This window comes from Hesperophylax consimilis, chromosome 15, assembly GCF_061612785.1.
Source record: "Hesperophylax consimilis isolate HC1 chromosome 15, BYU_Hcon_1.0, whole genome shotgun sequence".
In the NCBI taxonomy this organism is placed as follows: Eukaryota; Metazoa; Arthropoda; class Insecta; order Trichoptera; family Limnephilidae; genus Hesperophylax; species Hesperophylax consimilis.
Window position 1 is genome coordinate 6,603,649 of NC_142850.1, and position 20,477 is coordinate 6,624,125.

The window sequence follows — 20,477 nt, forward strand, 5'->3', positions numbered from 1 at the left end:
TATTCCACCATTAGAACGTGATCAGCGGTGCGTGTAGACCAGATTCGGTAGTTTTAGTTAAAGCGTTGGGAGAATTGGAGGTCAGTTAGAAGTCAGGTGGAGGTCAGGTGAAGGTCAGGAGGAAGTCAGGTGGAGGTAAAAAAGCGGACCCTATTTTTTCGCCTCATGTCTCATCTAAATATAACGGTATAATGGTGAATCATAATGAACGCGTTCGGATAACATCTCGTCGTTGGGTAAACACCTAGTAAAAGCACAGCGGTTATTCATTTGGAAACATGTTCCAGTTTTTACATTTATTACTAAAAATATATCTAAAAGTATTTGTTGAGAACACTCTATGTAGCGTTAGAAGTTAGAGTTCAAACAAGAATATGTAACTCGCACATATAATATATCATAAGTTTTTCATTTATTTCTTATTTTTATATTCTTTAAATTCTTCTATATATCATTCTTGAAATATTCTATTAAATTATTTTAATGAAGTAAAATATCATTTGTTTATTTTTTCTTTGTTTCCGTACTAAGCAGTACTTACTTAATATGTTGTCTTTTTTTTCTATTTTCTTCTTACATTATTTTAAAATCTATACGCCTTATTTAATTTATATTGATACTTTTTGTATTTCTTTTAAATTCTTTTATATTTCTTATTTGATATATTCTATTAAACTATTCAAACATCTTAATGACTATACTAAACAAGTCACTGCATAAAGAAAAAAGTTATCGTTTAAAATAGAAACAATAAAATGATCTAAACTGAAAATCATTGTAATTTCTGGAACAGCTGACCGAGTACGGAAATATAATAATTATTATAATGGTTTATACGAGCGTTTTGTACCTTTAGGGCATTAATATTTGGGCACGTTTTTTTAATACACACGATTTTAACAACCCTATTCCGAATTTTAAATGAGAAAAGTGACATCAATGTAATCTCTTTATAAACGCAATTATATCAACAATAATGTCAATAACTTGTAAATTTGCTTAATGAAATGTGAATGTTTAGCATATAAGACTACCTACTCACAGGACCGGGGGCTGTAAGGGCAAATAGGGAGTACCAATCATACAAAGGACTTAAAAACACCGTCAAATGTTTATGTGGAGGAAATGAAAAAACAAACCTTTTTCTTCATGAATTTATAATACACTGAAATTATTTACAGTGATGATACAAAGAAAGGTTCAGGGGAGTTAAAAAAAAAAATCAGTTCCTGCACAATTGTCAATGGTTATATTATTGAAATATACCTATTGTTTTTTATTTGGGCTAAACTCTACGTTAAAATGAAAACATGACTTATAAATGCTACTCGGCGTTGTCCGCGATTCAATTGATTTTTATTTTATATATTATGACGTACTGTATCTTTGAGCTTCGTGGTTCGGAATTGAATGAACGCTGCAAACTAAAAATAGTTACGTTTTCCTGCAAATTCCAAACACAAAAAGGCTGCACAAGTTTTGAGACATCACAGAGCTTAAAATAAAGCAAAGCCTTAACTGCATCATCAGGTTTGTTTACTTTATGAGTATTTATTTAGTGTGAAAAACAGCAAATCCAATTACATTTCACAAAATTTACAATTAATAAAATAATACTATTAATTTATGGCAATTGAGATGCAGCATTGTGTTAAGAAATATATTTATTGTAATCTTGTAATCACTGAAGCCTGAAAAGAGTCTACCTCAGAAGAGAGGTGGTTCGAAGAGTGTGGTGATTTTCCCCAAAGGCATATCAAATAATAAACATTTCATGAATCTTGTAAACAGAGCTATGTTATTTATAAATTAAAAGAGGTCCTAAATTAGACCCTTGAAGGACCCCAGAATTTGTGAGATAAGTGGATCTTTATTTATACAGGTTATATAATACCCGCATGCATAATTTCTACCAATTTATAACAAGTTTCTCGTCAAATCTTTAAGTTTTTAAGTTCCAAAAAAAAGTATGTTATTTTTGAAGATAATATCCATACATTTATTATGCCGAAACACTAATTATATGAGATTCCCTTGATAGAAAAAAATCACAAAGTGAGCTCCGAAACTTATTAAAAACACGTTTTGTTCGGTTATTTAATATGTTATAGACATGAAAAAATTCACAATGTGTCTTTAAATGCAACTAAAGCATTTGTTGAGAGATTTTTGTTCTATTTCAAACAAGTCGTGTTTTATTCAATATTTTCACCATTTTCGCTTAATTATTATCGTTTTTTTTCATATTTACATATCTCCCTATCAAACCATCTTTGAACGCTTACTATTTTTAATGATCTTGAGTGGGTAAAGTCTATTTTGTTTCCCCCAGACTGTAGAATTCACAGAAAACCATTGTAACATATCTATACTTCATATTTTCATAAGAATAAACGTAAGGCTCGGAGCGGCCCTTTTTTTTTTTTTTTTTTTTTTTTTTTTTTTTTTTTTTTTTTTTTTTTTTTTTTTTTTTTTTTTTTTTTTTTTTTTTTTTTTTTTTTTTTTTTTTTTTTTTTTACAGTATTACCGCACAAGAGTCCCAACTGCTCCCGTCTGGAGCCAGTGAGACTATGGCATCCCCAATTGGGGTATGTTGTGAGGCTGAGGGTATTGGGGAGGGGAGGGAGATGGGGAAGAGGAAGGTGGGGAAGTACCTGGCTATTCAGATCTGGTCACCAAACACGGCTAAAGCCATTTCAAGCAACGTTTCAATTCTGAATGGTGGTCTTACACCAGGGCGATACTGAGAGTATCTTCCACTCTGGAACGTGCCGCAAATATACTATATATTATTTTAAATTAATTAATTGTGAAATAACACAAATTAATCAAATAAAATTTATTTGCGCACGCCGGGTTCGAACCCGCGACCGTCGGATCTGTAGTCAAAAGCGTATACCACTAGACCACGCCGGCCGTCTGCAATCTACTTATTTAAACAAAACGGAAGTAATACCTAATAAATATCCTTTAGACACATATTCAGTATATAAAGATGACTCGAATGATGGGAATACATTATTTCTCTTCGGTATCACTACCAGAAGATAAGACAAATAGATCCTTGTAGGAACTAAAATTCCATAATGGCCAATTGGTTTGTAGTTCTTTCATTGATAGTTTTGTTTGGTGATAGTGGATTTGGTGCCAATTTCCGTAAATATACCAATTTTCAAACATACATACCTTATACGAGGCGTATCCAGAAAGTAAGTGTACTGAGGGTCTCACGACCGAATGAATTTTATTTTCGATATGTTGGCTACACTTACGTGTAACGTAAGTGTAGCCAACATATCGAAAAGTGTAAACATATCCTAAGTGGTGAATTTAAATACTAATATTGTTTAAATGGGAAAATTTTATAATTATACGGAGGATTAGAGCCGAGTTAAGACAGAAGAGATTATATGTGAAACGGAGAGGAGGCAACAGTCTCGATGGAAGAGAGAATATTTGTTTAAAGAGGTACAGACCACAGAAAATACAATCTGGGGAGTCAAGCACGTGAATTAAGTGGCAAATTTGAAAAGTTGAGAATGAACGAAACAATGTCAAATTCTCATTCTAAGTAAGGGTGTTTATTTTTTGGAAATTCGGGGAATTGTTAAAACTACAGTTTGATGGGATAGTCCTTTGTATTGAGCCATAGCAGGCTCATTGGGATTGATTAGTAATGTACCAATAATCTGTCCAAACTTCGCGGAATCTATCTTTGAGGGTGGAAAAAATAGGTAATAGGTACTACTTGTTCCGTAGTTTAGTATTGAAACAGTTTTGGATAATATCTACCATTTTTTCCCATCATTTACCTACTATCCATTTCATTCCTTAAAAATAGCCTTACACACATTGGAAAGAAAATGATTTGTTGCTTTGTAAATTGTCGCAAGTACAACATTCGAATTCGTGTCGTGTAGCAAGAAGGTGCATTCTTCGTGTCCTCGTCGTATTATTCACATGTTTTGTGCTCTGTTTGCAAATATCAAAAAAATATTAAAGAAAGAGCCCTATTGCCGGGATTCTTGGGAATTCGATGTAGGCTGTTCCTTCATTGCACTTATCCCGTGATTTTTCAAAACCAATTGAATGAGATTTACACTGTCGTTTTTTGTGGATTTGATTTACAGTTCATTTCCGTGTAATAGAACACGTTACAGGCATTTACACAAAGTTACAGTGACTTATTCAATATTTATATGGTGAAAAAAAGTTTAAACAAATTTTATCACAATCCATTTATTATTTTTATTTTATATATAAGGTAGCTAGGTACTAACAATATTTTATATTTTTTAAATGTCCAACGTAGTACAATAGTTTTCACATTAGGATGAATTTAAATTATAATTTAATTTTTTGTTTTTGTATTTCAAGCTCATCAATTTTGTTTTTTTTTGGGTTTATACAGCACACAACTTACCTCTTTCATGTAATAAAAAGTACACAGAGCGCACTCTAGCCGAAGATACTATAGTTTCCCTGTTTTTACACCTTACAAATAGGGGTGCTCTTCATCAAACCGTCTTTTTATCTAAACGCTTCCAGATGGATTCTCGAAGAACCTAAATCTATTTTATTTTCTGCCAATTATTCAAAGGCATATTGTTTGAATATTATTAAAATTGTTTCTTTAAATAAATTCAATTAAGGTTTGAATATTTGAGATCGTTTCAAAATATTATAGATGTTTTAATTAAATACTACAAGATAAATACATCTTAATAACAATATATCATAAGTACCAAGCCTATAATTTTTTTAGTGCATTATCTTATACTTACGAACCCCCTTCAAGGCATGGTTTAATAATACAATGTAGCAAATTAAGTTCTTTACATTGTGCCAGGGTGCATTGCCTCAGTACATTTTTCCTTTAAATTTTTAGAGGACTCTTTAAAAAATGCAAAGTGTCTGCCGAGCTAGACGAAAGACCCAATGAATGCCTTGTCAAGGTAGTCAACGAGGCCATTAAAGTGCTGGCTGCTGACGGAAGCACCGAGCTAGGAGTCAAGGACCTCGACCCTCTTTACATCAAGAAGATGGCCATCGAGAAGGGAGGAGAGGGTCCAGTCAGCATAAGAGTTCACTTCACAGATAATTACTTAACTGGACTTACTTCTACCAAAGTGAAATCAATCAGGTATTTCATTTCAGTTTTGTATCAATTTATGTGAAAAAATTACGGATGGGGCAGAATAAATTACACGGTTTTGAGGAGGTATATAAAAAATAATAAATTTAGAGACTTTTTTGTTTTGATCTGTACATAATCTGATTTTTTCAATAAGTTTTGAATTCCACTTCAGCAAGAAGGCTGCCTTGAGCAGCAATACACTGATGTAATCTATTTCTGAAGTTTTGGGTTGCTTTAGGTATGGGGGATGTTTTCGTAATTCGTTTCGATAATACGGGCAGCTCCTCTAAAGTGTGGGGGGGAAAAAGTCTCACATAAATCTGGAGGGCGCGTTGGCCATCCCAAGTCACCCCTCGGAGACACAAGTCGAGCAGGGAACATTGAATTTGTAAAAATAGAGCTGTGTGTGCTGTAGTCCCATCTTGTTGGAACCACAGATCTCCCAGATTAGTTTCATCACTTAGTTGTTGCAATTTGTTGCTACAGAAAAGCAGCCCAAAACTTCATAAATAGATTACGTTGGTGTATTGCTGTTGAAGGCTGCCATCTTGCTGAAGTGGAATTAACTACTTATTGAAACAAATTTATAAATTTTTTAAGTCTCTAAGTTTATTAGCTTTTTATACCTCCTCAAAACTGTCATTAGGTACTTCTGCCCCACCCTGTAACTTCCAACACAACACATGGTTTCTCAAAAGTCGTAAAGATATGTAACAAGTAAGGCTTCTCAATTTAAAGATGCCTTACATATTTATTAACCCTTCAATATTTCGAAACTGAAAATCTTGTTTTTATTGGGAGTATGGGAGATATCTATTGAAAAATGTGGAAACCATTTGCTGTGTAATACACTTATATCAGTGAATATTGTAATTACGAAGACGTGGGAACTTTTTAAATATGACGTAATTTTTATAATATGTTTTCAAATTGGCTACATTATTTCCATCGTTATCTCGGTGGTTTTACGAATTTGCCGAAATGTAGCCAAATAAGCTCCAGTGGCTAATTTTCATTGGGGATCAATATCTAACAAGAATCCATTAAAAAATTCTGCTGTTGCTAATTTTCAGTTCTTAAAAATATTTGCTATTAAATGGCTTCAGAGGAGGCTGCGCGATGCAAAATTTAACTTTTGATTGTGGCAAAAATACCCCAACAAACGAAAAGATTTATTTTTAACCAAATGGTATTACGAATATCTAGAACCTACTGCTCACAAGATTTGTTTTTAAGCACGAATGTAGCAAAACCAAATTTTAGATTTCATCCTTGGTTGTAAATTTAAGATTTCATGTTTTCAAAACATTCAAAATCGCATTTATTAGGATAGAATAGAGTAGTGTTCCGCAAACTTTTTGTGTTCAAGGTACACCTATCAAATTAAGAAATTTCAGAGGTACACCAAAGAAAAAAGCAAAGTTTATTTGATATTTATTTATTACTAAAATCAATATACCTATTAATATGAAAAGATGTTTAGTGAGAAATGTGAGCCTATTTAACTGAGCACAGGTGATTGAAATTTGGAGCAATCGTTGATAAGGCTGCTCTCATCTCTTCGTTGATCGTCCTCAGGCGTTCTCTTTTTTTCCGATTTAATAGAAGTGAGAGTTGATAATCCCTATTCCTTATAATTAGGTTGCGGCAAATGGTAATATATTTTTAACAGTACGCTTTATGAAAGCAGTGGATACTCATTTTTTTTCTATACAGCCAAAAATGTGCTAGCTCTGCTTTGGATAATTTTAATTTTAATGTCCGATCAGTTTTTAACTCTATTAATTCTTTCTACTTGTTTATCTGTAAGTGTCTAAGAGAAATATTATCCGAGAGTGGATTTCATACCCAGTCCATAGGTTGTAGGTCACCCTTAGGAAAATAACAGTTTATTTTTCAGCTAATAGTTCCAAGTGTTTCAATATCAAAGCCTGCACTTTTTTTTCTGAATCTGAATCGGCAGCCATGACATTTGGAAACAATTTATTACTACCATTGACAGCGTGGCTGATCCATTATACCAACTTAGCGCGAAAGCTTTCAATTTTGTCCGATGACGTTAAAATATAAGAATTCCTGCATTTCATTTTTCTGTTGAGCTCATTCAAATGAGCGAATATGTCCGCCAAATATGCAAGTTTTACTACGCATTCTTCTTTTTTAAACACAGAAGAAAAATCTGAACCCTAGGCTTCTAAAAACGTCTATGACTCATTTTTTAGCTCGTAAATCCGAAATAGCACTTCTCCGCGAGAAATCAATCTTACTTCTGTATGAAACAGAAGTGACTGATATGATCTCTCATCTGCTCCCATTTGCTTTCTTATTATTTTCACCTTGCCTTTTTTCCGAGGCACACCAACTGATGACCACGGTACATCAGTGTGCCGCGGCACACGCTTTGCGGAACACTGGAATAGAGTTTGCTCCGCAATCGATCCATTAGGAACCCCTGTTCTATCGGTATTTTTATTTGCACATTATTTGCAGGTGTATTGGAAACAAGATCAAAGTTTTTGTAGCACTGCTCCCTGAAAATGCGAGGATGATGTTTATATAATATTATATATTTTATCGGAGAAAAAATCAATAACAACCTGTGATTTTCGCAGTGTATATTAAGCATTCGTGTTTCTTTGTTTTTTCATCATGTTACCGTGAAAGAATACTGTTTAAAGCAGTTTAATCATTACCTAACCTTAGCAATTATAAATGAAATTATCTTTCTAAATATGACCATTTCGTTTTAGAATCAGTGTTTTGAATCCAGCATAAAAATAATTTCATTAATTGTTTATTTTATTTCAGTGGAAAACTCTCCACTCCAAAGGACTTCAACATGATAATGCAGTTTACTACCAAGAACTAGCATTTTGTTGGTCCATACAAAATAAGCGGAAAGGTTCTAGTTTTGCCAATTTCTGGAGATGGAACAAGTAATATGACATTGAGTGAGTGTTTTTGAAATGCATAGTATATTTATTTATTCGCTTTTGGGAAATCGACAGTTTACATTTTATCATGTTTGCTAAAATAAATTTAATTGTGGGTTTCCTCCTCGTGACTTTACCTCTAATAACACAACATAAATAACAAATTTTAACAAAATAATTAAATTGATAAGTGTTGCTTGTGAAAACCAAGAAAAACATATATTTTATGGAGCTTATTCTGGTGTAATTGAAGTTTTTTTAATTTATTTTTTATTTATTTAACGCCCAATTAACAATTTTGATGACAGATAATTTTAAAACATGAGAAAGAAATAATAAAAATAAGATTACATTCAAAAATAATATATGCAAGAAACAAAAATAAAAAGAACAAGCACATAAATTAAAAAATACAGCGATTTGACAGGTTAACAAAAATACAACTTCCATTTAGGAATAGTGTTGAAATAAATCTTTTACGTGAATCCACAAAATTCGCATCCATTAAACATATCGATATCACCTAAGTATTGGTTTCCATAATGTGAAACCGTTGTATTTGGGAGTTCGCAATATAATTGCGCTTATGTGTGTTGCAGTGGAATAGTGTATTTTGTCGTGTTGTTATTGTAGGCATTCGTAAGTTTATGAGTTGCAGAAGTTCGCAACAGTCGAGTTTAGAGTTTAGAATTTTTAATAAAAAAGTTAAGTCGTTTATTTTACACCCGTCTTCCAATGTGTGTATTTTTAGAGTATTTAATGAGAAATGATATTATAAGTCTTCTAGTGGGATATTTAATTTAAAATTAATAAATCGTAGAATTTTTTTTTGTAGTCGCTCAATGTTATTAATGTGAATTTTGTAAGAGGGAGACCAAACTACTGAGTTGTATTTAATGTGGCTTGTATGGAGTTAAAGTTTTTAGTTGTTCAGCCTAGTGTTTTCATGCCTTTGTGTACAATTTGGTGGATATGATTGGCGAAACTTAGTTTTTCATCCAAAATAATTCCGAGATCTCTCATTTCCGTGACTCTTTCTAAAGTTGTCATTTCAGACAAGATATCATATTATAATAAATATAAGACAGTGTAGAACATTAATTATGTTAAATACAGATTTATATGACACTATACAACAACAAAAAACTCACTCATGATAATAATAATTCAGAAAAAAACTTATTTTTTTCAGTGTTCATACTTATAATTACGGTTGTCATTTATTAGTAACCTTAAAAACATAGGATGTATAGAAAATAATTTCGATTCGTAACAGAATTATAAATATAAGTAACAGAAACGTTACATATTCATGGTCTCACGATCTTTTATGAACTTTTATATTTGTTGAATTGGCAATTAAAAATGTTTTGATGTTATGTTCCAGTAATTACTTAAGGTTAAACGCAACGCTCGTTGTATTCTACGTGTTCACAGATGGCGTTAATTAATTAATTTTGTTTAAATACGCTTTTGCAAGGTATTGCTTTACAGTATTAAGAAAAAAATAATTTGTTTGCGCCCTCATATACGCAATATGAATATGAATAAATAGTTTTGTCCATATAAAAACTCAATTCTATCGAGAAAGGCATACAAATTCAATATTGGATTGAATCATCGGTAAAATATTGTATTTGTGTGCCTTTCTCGAAAGAATTAAGTCTTTAAACGAACAAAACTATTGATTCATATTCATATTGCGTATATGAGGGCGCCAACAAATAACGTGTCTTAATATTGTAAAGCAATACCTTGCAAAAGCGTATTTAAACGAAATGAATTCATTAACGCCATCTGTGAACACGTAGAATACAACGAGCGTTGCGTTTAACCTTAAGTAGTCTGTTCAAGTAGGTAATAATTTTGTTTATGGTTTGTTTTGCATTGATGTACTTTGAACAGGACGGAAGAGCATGTGGAGCGCGCTGGTACAATAAATTAAATCTTATGAAGCAACTCTGTGCTTTGAATATCATTGTTAACTAATTTATACAGGAATAATGCGTGATGGTTTCACACTCAATGATTCAAATTAATTAATAATTGATAAATTTGTTGATACAAAGTAAAAAATAAACTTTTTATAAAATAATTCATGAAATACAAGTTGGAAACTAAAAAGAATATAATATATCCATTTATACAAATTGAATTATTTAATGCCAGTGAGAAGTGTTCTTGGATTTTCACCAGAGTGATGCCTATTTTACAGAACTCTTCTGGAAAAGCTTTAAATAATTTCAGTTAGATGTCAATAACATAGATTATTTTATTAGCTTGAAAAAATATTTATGTATAAATACAACAGGAACGTCGGTGTACCTACGATTTATTTATTTTATGTTTTTCTATTTTTGTGCAAATTGAAAAAATAACATGATATATTGAAGGTGTAATGTGCACGATCATGTATTGTTTGGTTTAAGGAGTTTTTAAGGCACTCGGTATACTTAAAATAACATTTTTATTTGCATAATATATGTTAATATTATACATCCTTAAACATTTTCTTTTAAACCAGAAAAGTGATCAACGTGGACTGTGAAGTAGGATACAATAATATACAGGGTGTATCGGCACTAACCCGACAAACTTTAACCAACTATTCCTTAGCACATTTGGAGTAAAAAATGTTATGGGCACTTTGCTGTCCGGTAGCATTTTTTTTTCAATTAAAAACAAAAAAAAATAAAATTTCCACACTACATCACTGTTATTGGCACTGCGTTTCGTGTTCAACAGCTGTTATAAGCAAGTATGTCATAAAGCGTCTTCGCTCTTTCGCACACACTAAATAATAATAGTTAAAAATGAGACGAATGGTGCCGTGCCATTTCGTTGTGATTCTAAAAGTGCGCCAATATAGGTACACACGTGCATTATTCAACGGAATTCGAATAAAATATTTGCCAGATGGGTTTTCAAACTTTGACAAAGGATAAAACAGTGGTGACATGTGGTGAAAATATGAATAATAAATTTTTTATTTAAAAAAAACGTTACCGGACAGCAAAGTGCACATAAGATTTTTTACTCCAAATATGCTAAGGAATAGCTGGTTAAAGTTTGTCGGGTACGTGCCGATACACCCTGTATATGGATGGGATTAATGATCGTAGAAAATACATATTAATATCCATACGTCATAATTACATTTGTTTCATTTATTTTTTCCCAATTTTTATTTTACACGTAAGTTAAATACTTATTTTGAGAATAAAAAATTACACACGAGTAAAATGTTAAAAAGGTAACTTTAGGGTAAACATAAAATAATTAATATTTTTCTTTCATAGATGGAGCTAATTAAATTATTCCACTTAAATACACCTTTTGCAAGTCATACTTTGAAATATGACGAGTTATTTCTTTGCGCACGTACATATGCAATAATTAATAAATAGTTTTGTCTCTATAAAACTCAATTCTTTCATGAAAAGCAAACAATTACAATATTGGATTGAATCATCGGTCCAATATTGTATTTTTATGCCTTTCTCGAAAAACTGAGTTTTTTAAAGGACAATATTTATTAATATTCATATTGCGTATGTACTGGCGCATAAATAAATAAAGTTTCATTTTTTTAATTATTTTTTATTTTTTCAATAATATTGTTATTGGGTTTATAAAAACAGTTTATTTTTAAACAAGTTCTGCTGTGTACACAATAACCATATTATTGAATACATAAAAAATAAAAATCAAAATGGAGTTCTACAAATTAAACTTAATAACAATATATAAAGTATCATGTTTTTATTTGTTATATTTTGCGCTTTTTTATAAAACGAATAATATTTTATTATCAGCTATGAAGAATGTTTTTAACGTTAAATTTACAAAAAAGGATCACCGTTCTTCCTATCTATTTGATGATAAAATTAATTTTGTGTTTGTTTTTAGGTGCGATAAATGAAAATATAAAAATTCAAGGATAACCACTTGTAAGGAATGGAACAGATTTTTTGAAAATCAAAAAACTTAACATAGAAGTTCATACCAAAAGGTAAGTTTGCATCAATGTTATGAACTTGGTCAATATAACAGTAAATTTCGATATAAATTATTATATTGATTGTAACAACTCTACTTTTAATCTGAAACTGCATTCTAATCCTATATGAGAATAGGTAGTGTGGGTGCTATATACAGGGTGTCAGGTATGTACTTGAATTATTTTAACCAGTGATTCCGGACATTATATCTAGTAAAAAAATTACCTTATTTACTCCATATAACGTCAGGAATCACTGGCTAAAGTAAGTCAAGTACATCAAGCATATTTATTCACAATCTCACTTTTATTTCCTGAATATTAAATAGTCGTACATGTAACACTTATGTACTCTCAAAATAGCACCATATTACAAAACTTAATAACTACTCGAGCTATTTTTGGCATAGTACCTATGCCGACTGCTTGCCATAATGTGCACAATTTGTAGAACGTAAATATATAGGATATACGGTAAAATCTAGGTGGATTAATTGGCTTTAAACTGCAGTAAACAGTTGTATACGTTTTCATTTTAATATTTTGAGGAATTGTATTAATTAAATACATAATATTGAAAATGTATAAATACGATAAAAATTGCTCGAGTGGTTATTACAACAAATTAAAAATTGTTTAACATGTTGTTTCATAACTTACGTAAAACAGTCCAAAAGTACTACAACAGGTGGCTGAAAATTTCTCCAAGGTGAGACACTTCAATTTTATTTATTTATGTAACGTATGTGTTTTTCCGATCAATACCTACACTAATTATTACATGTTATACTGTGACAAAAATGGTTTGCCTCGCCATAAAGAAACAAGATTCTCGTGCTTGCTTGTTTTTTTTGTATTTTGTTTCGAATGAGTAATTTACTTTGACTATATCAAAATTACTTTGAGCCCCTAGAAAGAAAATATCTTGACGTTCAATTTCAAATAGATTTGCTTTTGTATAACGTTTTCCAGAATGCAATAAATTCAAAGCATATGAAAGACTCGTTCAGAATTTAATATTACAAACGGACATACAATGCATTTAAAAATATTAATTATTTTACGCAAACATGGAGAAAATTTTTTTAAATCGCTTAACGACGATTTCATGTAAATTTTATTTAACATTTTATACAAATCGAAAAACATATTTATTTGGACAAACGTATTATAAAGGTTATTGTCAAATTATTTTTTTGAATGCTTTATATTAAAACAATTATTTGTAAAATTGGCATGCCTTGACTAGGTTAACCGTTTGACGGTTTTCGGTTTGGTATAATAATTTCAATTATTTTATAAGCAATAATTATTAGCCTTAAATACTCATCCACATTGAAAAATCTCCTGATAAAAGATACATGACGCCAACGGGACTTGAACCCATGTCCTTTCGATTTCCGGTCGACAGCTCTGACCACTGAGCTATGGCGGCTTATCTCTTATCCGCGAAATAATTCAATATATACTAGTGTTTCATTCAACAATTACTTCTTGTTAGATTTTTTCACCTGAAACAACCAACTTTATTTTATATGAGAAAGGCATTGTAAGTGCTAACTCTCTCACTAGATGGCGTCGAGAAAAATTGTCTACATTTTTTGGTGAGAATATTAGAACTTGTCATTATCTTAATATTAGAACTTGATTTGACTCGTGATTTAGTTTATTGTCCTGCTGAGGGGTTTTCTTAAAACTTTTTTATTATATTAGCTCCACACAGGAGGCCATAAGGAAAAAAATCCCTCAGGGTTCATGGGGATGATGTATGGAGATTCTTTTTAGGGAAAGGAAGAAGAGTAAGTTCTGGGTAGAAAAAGTAGGGTTGGGTAGAAATCTGGAATAAGTTAATATATCTACAAGTGACGGACGTATGAATCCATCCCTCCCACTTGCAGTGCAAGGTCGAGAGAGTCCGGCTGAAGAGGTCAAAGGGTCTCCCTCAACCGGTCTCTTCCAATCTGACAAATACATTCACCGGCAAGACCTAGAGTCTGTACTATACAAACCTCACCCCACGAACCCGGGAACCCCTGCTAAGTAACTGTTGTGTTCCCACAAACAGTTCTCCAACTCGTCGTGGAAGGAGATTTTAAATAATAGGTTCTTTGTGTTAAATCAGGGATTCATTAATACATCGCGTATTTCAATGGTGACTCGATAGTCGACCTAACTAGGAGATGACTAAATGAGATCTGAAAACACCAAGTTTGTCTGGGAGCATTCTAACTGGTCCTGGCGACTACTGGCTACTAGCTGCCATCTTGCGGACTTCCAAGCAAGCTCTATGCACTGCCCTCTATGAGTGCATCTATGAAGCTCTTACTTCCCAACAGTAACCAAACGTAGCAAACTACTGGAGATGACCTATGGCAGGAAGCAGCAAAGGGGCATATGGCAGGAGCAAATTGAAAAGCAATTCTATTCGAATTTGAACACTATATTATTTACCGAACGTTTTCCGAGAAAATCATTTAAGTGGTTCAAATCAGAATTTTAACATTTTATTTGGTACTATCAATATATGAAGAATTACCAAATTAACGAAAAATAAATTAAGAAATTGTAATGAAAAATATTCATCATTGATGGTATAATATATCAAAATTACAACAATAACATTCAATGACAGCTGTCGTGTTTTTATTTCACTCTTGAAATATCTCAAAATAAAATAAAAAATTCTAGCTAAAATCTAAATATCTATATTTTAATAGCTTTAATAGTGAAGTGAAGTTATACTAATTAATATTTCGTGCCAAAATGACTACACGAGCAACTGCAAAAACACTAAATACTACGGACACCCAACTCCTCCAACTTCTTGACAAAAAGTTTGAAGAATTTAAGGTACAATTTCTGGAAATCATCAGAAACGAGTATAAAGAAGAAATCGAGGAATTAAAAAATAAAATATTAACTCTAGAAAAAAAAATTGATACGAAAAAAAACAACAACCTTGAAAAAACTCTGGAACAAAACGCCGTAATACAAAGTGAATTTAAAGAATTACAAAAACAATTGGATGCTAATGAACAACACGCACGCATTAATAACATAGAGATCATTGGGATACCAGAAAAAAAACAAGAGAACCTGACGGAGATTATCAAAAGGATCTATTCAGAATTAAATATAGTAAGCGACGACATTGAATACGCCACCCGAGTCACCCCCAAGGAGAAGATTGAAGGAAGACCGCGGAATATTATAGTAAAACTAAAGGGCAGGAAACAGAAAGACGAAATCATAGCAGCAATCCGGACAAGAAGGGGCCTAACAGCAGAGGATATTAACTTTAATGGAAAACAACGGATCTATATAAATGAACATTTAACTCATAAAAACAAAGTACTCTACAAAAAGGTCAGAGAGTTTACCAAAATTAATAAATTCAAATTCTGTTGGATCAAAAATTGTAAAATTTATGTAAGACTTAATGAAAACACAAATCACCATTGCATAAATAATTATAATGATCTAGAAAAACTAAAAACATACAATATTTCCATCAACTAACTTTCCAGCAACTTTATATTAACTGCACTATATACTTAATACAATGGAATCTTTAGAATTATACTATCAAAACTTAAGAGGTCTCAGAACCAAGACACATATTTTTCTTCAAAATGTATTATTAAACAACTATGACATTATATGTCTCAGTGAAACATGGCTTAACAATTCAATCTTTAATGAGGAACTTTTCGGTCCACGGTACCATATTTACAGACGAGATAGAGATTATCATAACCTCAATCAAAATCGCGGTGGTGGAGTTTTAATTGCAGTCAAAAGTAAATTAATTTCTGATCAAAAACTAGAATGGGATTCTGAAGCGGAAGACATATGGGTAACTATATCACTTCCTGGTAAAAAAATTCACATATGTACTTCGTACATCCCACCTGACAATAAACATCTTATAAATATTACTTCTCACATAAACAAAGTATCACAGATTATGACGGATAACAATAATGACAGTTTCATTATAGTGGGAGACTACAACCTACCTCACTTACTTTGGTTACCAAAAAATGACAACTGTGATTATATGTACACTGAACCCATCAATTCATTAAATCCCGCCCATTTTAACTTTATAGAATTTTTATCATTTAATAATCTGCAACAATATAACTCTCAGAGTAATAATATAAATAATCGCATTCTTGATTTAGCTCTAAGTAACATACAACTGAAAATTACTCACAATAACATTTCATTAGTACCAGAAGATATTTATCATAAAACACTGCTAATTTCAATTCCTATTAAAAATAAAAATAAAAACCTGAAAACTAACACAAAGCAAGTATTACAATTTAGAAAAGCAGATTATTCAATGATAAACACAAAACTAAACGAAATTGATTGGGATCATAATCTGAACCATCTGAATACTCAATCCGCAACTGACGTCTTCTACAACATATTGAACAATATTAAAATAAATTACATACCAACTAATATGCACAATATTGTTTGTATTCTTATGGTTACCAATGTATCGATAATCTTTTATTTTATATAAATTTTAGTTTTTTTTCCCCTTTATTTTTGTTATTTTTGTTGTATTATTTTGTTCTATTATTTTATACAATTCTTTTATTTTATATAATTATAACTTCACATTTCTCATAAATTTAATTATTTCTTCTAATGCTGCCTTACGTAAAGTCACAAGGAGGAAATCCGTAATTGGTTTTATTTTGGCTATTTTACTTATGTACAATCTGTAAAAATATAAACTGTTGATTTCCCAAAAATGAATAAATAAATAAATAAATAATATAGACGTGTGAAAAGCAGTGGTTTTTTGTGCATATCTACATTCATTATCTGACTATTGTTTTATTTTTTCAGGGTATACTACGACTTTCAAAACTTATTCAATGGCCAAAAGGAGTTAGGACACACCATGAACCAATTCCTGAATGATAACTGGGAGGCCATTACCAAGGAAATCTACTCTTCCGTTCAGAATGCCTTTAACCATGAGATCGAGAAATACGCGAGAATGATATTCGATAATATTCCATTCAACGAGATATTCCTTGTACATTGAGAAAAAATATTTATATCGCTTTTCACAATTCCATACGAGAGTCACGAAAAATCTTAATTTATTTATGATTTAAATCTTTATTTAATCTTTTTTTATCTGTAAGAGAGGCTGTGCTGCAATCCTGTTGCTAAAAACTCAGACAGTAAATACAAGCTCTGGACAAATACACTACTATGCTATAAAAGTATTCAACAGTCTAACACTTGAAAACAAAAATGAATTCAGACACAAAATTACAATATGGATTTAAGAACAAAAAAGACAATATTTCCAAAATTTCATAACATAAAATAATAAAACCTACACGTAACACACAAAACCAACATAAAACACACATCACTCACAAACACACAAGATTATACTTATTTCTTTTTAAATTTATTATGAATATTATTTTTTTATATCATAAAATGGAGGCCTCAGCACGGGTAAGCCACCCAGTGAGGCCAACATAAAAAAAACTATAAAGATCCAGAATTATTGCCATGAAAATAATAAGCTGTTCTGTATAGTACAATGAAAATCATTACAGCGCTATTCGTACTAGATTTTTCCTACACCCTTTGATGAAAAAATAATTATTTATTTGGTTGGGTTTAGCCTCAAATTCAAATGTAAGTTTTGTATGAAAGGGCCGCGCAATCTTTCCCCTTAATTAAAAAAATGCAACATTTAATTCGCTAAGTAACCGTGCTTTTAATACATTCAATAATATATGTCTAAATTCTAACATCAAAAATTTTTTTTGGAATTAATTACCAAGGAAACATATCATAGGTACCTTGAAATATTTAATATCTTTACATTCATCACTGTAACAAATATAATGTTTACTTCTATAATATAAAATTCTCAAAAACTCAAATAATATGTACTATTTAAAATAATAATTCTTACACATCATTCCGCATCATAGAAACAATGAAAAACATGAAGATGCTTACCTAACTTATCTCTTATAATGTAAACATGAAAGTAATTTCCACAATGTTATGGAAAAAGTAATTTCTCCATTACCTACTTTATAAACCTTCCCAGTTGGACAGACAAAGATTAATTATTCTGTAATTGTATTTTTTAGTATTTAATTAATAAATAATAAATAAAATATCTAGTAGCTTTACAAATTTATACAAATTGTAGACAGTAAATTTTAAATCATATTTGATTATTAACTTAATGATTAATGTTAATAACCAAATATGATTTGAGCTTTTTATGGCTAAAGGAATTATGGTGATGATTCCTCTACCTGAGGGAGTATGGCTACTACCCGTGGCTCTATCCTACTGACTTTCTCTTGGGCATGCTCGGTATGAACCATCTACGGGTCAGAAGAGATGTGCATATTGTATCACACTTCTTCAAACTGATTCGTGGATGGTTAGTAAATCCGACTATCATGGAGAGTATTAGTCTCTATGTTCCTGATGGTTATCTCCGTCACCGACAGCATAGACTGTTTTATCTCCCGGCCTGCAGGACTAACTTGCCAATGGTCATGCCGGTGGGGAGAGCAGTCTTGCTGTTGAACAGAATTAATTCGGATATCGACATATTTAGCATCGGTGAAGCTGCCTTTAAAAGGCAAGCTCTATTGATGCTGGTATAGTTTATACACCGCTAACTATTATGTAATACAATTTTACAAATATACTTAAAAACGAAATAAAATGTAATTTTGTAATGTTTTTAAAGGAATAAACAAATTGAATTGAAAAAAATTGAATTGAATCTGCTTCTCTAGAAAACGTTTTGGACAGCATTACAGTGACAATAATCAGGGCAAATAATGTTAATGAATCATTGCTTTTTTTTACAGTAGTGCTTATAGAAAAAGTGAAATTATAAATAAATAATTTATTAAAGTATATGTTTGTTTTTAATCAAAGTTTGGCGGATTTGTTTCATTATCCGTTTAAGAAATATTCTTTTTAATTCTTGCAAAGTGTTTCAATGAAGAAGTTCACATAGAACATCTTCAGTAAGATTTTTTTATGAGCTGACCCGAAACAAAAATCTCACTTAACTTTTTGCCGTTTTACATAAAAATAACTAATTATATTGATTCATAAAAAAATAAAATATAAGAAAAGTTTTTTGTATTCGTCACAGTTATTAAATAGTGAAAGTAAAATTAAGTCAGTAAGGCAGTTGTAAATTGATCATCATTGATCAACAACATTGGATACTGCCAAAATATATCACAACAAGTGCTCAATACTAGATTTGGTTCTTTTTTAAAGTATCAGCCGATGAATACCAGAACATGCTTTGGACAAAGGAGTTTTTCTTATAAAGCTCCGTTGCTTTATAATATGCTCGGTGAAAATATTTGAAAATCACTATAGGTTCGGTAAATCTATTCACGAAAATGGTCAAAAATTCTATACTAGCTGAGAGTGGTGATTTTGGATTATCCATATCGTAGCTTCTGTCATAAATCACCTTAGAAAACCAATATTCGATGTAATCCATCTATGTATGTATTATTTAATTTAATTATTTGATTAAATATAATTGTAAAACAGCTTATCTTACGAGATGAGCAGTGGGGTCAAAAAACAAATAAATAGATGGGCACATTTGTTTAATTCTTCCGTGCTAAACTTCTAGATTTGAATACAAAGCGTGGAGAAAACTTATTATGACAGTAAGGGAGATCCAACGATTTCTATGAGACCTATGCATTTCCAAAAGCGAGCAAATTGGCCTGAGAGGTTAAATTTTCATGCGCACGCCCGGATGTGACGGAGCCCTTCAAATTATATACATTATAATAACTCGTAGAGAATTTTGCCAGCTGATTTTATTTTCAAAATAACTGATTTTGCAAAATTATTGTTTTGTAATTTATACCTTCTTACCAAAAAATATATTGTGTTCATATATTTGTGAAAACGTATACAAACTACGACAATTCTTCTTCAAGATCACTTCCAAATCGCTTCATTCTACTTATATCTTTGTTTTCCACACGGAGAGAAATGAGTATGGCTGATTTATTAGAATCCTGTTAAAAATTTTATGGCACGCCATTTCCTAATAAACTATCAGTACATACAGAATACATCTGAACACATGTTCATGCAGCTGCGCTTATCCTAATAAATTTAATGACGATGGGCGTAAATATTAGAATTTTTATGAACACATGTTCCGAAATCCCCATAACATATTCGTGTTTTACCAACAGTTTATTAGGAAACCTGTCAATTCATTCGAAAAAACCTTCAGTCTCGTTTTTAACAGAAATACCAAAAATGTGACTCTCTAATAATAATAATTAAAATAATATAAAATACTTAAACTTAAATCAACACTAAAAACATT

The 20,477-nt window shown here is 31.2% G+C and overlaps 1 protein-coding gene across 1 annotated transcript; it reads left to right on the forward strand.

The window, feature by feature from the left end:
* The first annotated feature begins 3,551 nt into the window (after window positions 1-3,551).
* On the forward strand, window positions 3,552-17,144 carry LOC149417233 (protein takeout-like). Its single transcript, XM_089640560.1, has 3 exons — window positions 3,552-3,571; window positions 4,889-5,143; window positions 16,943-17,144. The coding sequence occupies exons 1-3, from the start codon at window positions 3,552-3,554 to the stop codon at window positions 17,142-17,144; spliced, it is 477 nt and encodes a 158-aa protein (XP_089496686.1).
* Window positions 17,145-20,477: the final 3,333 nt, after the last annotated feature.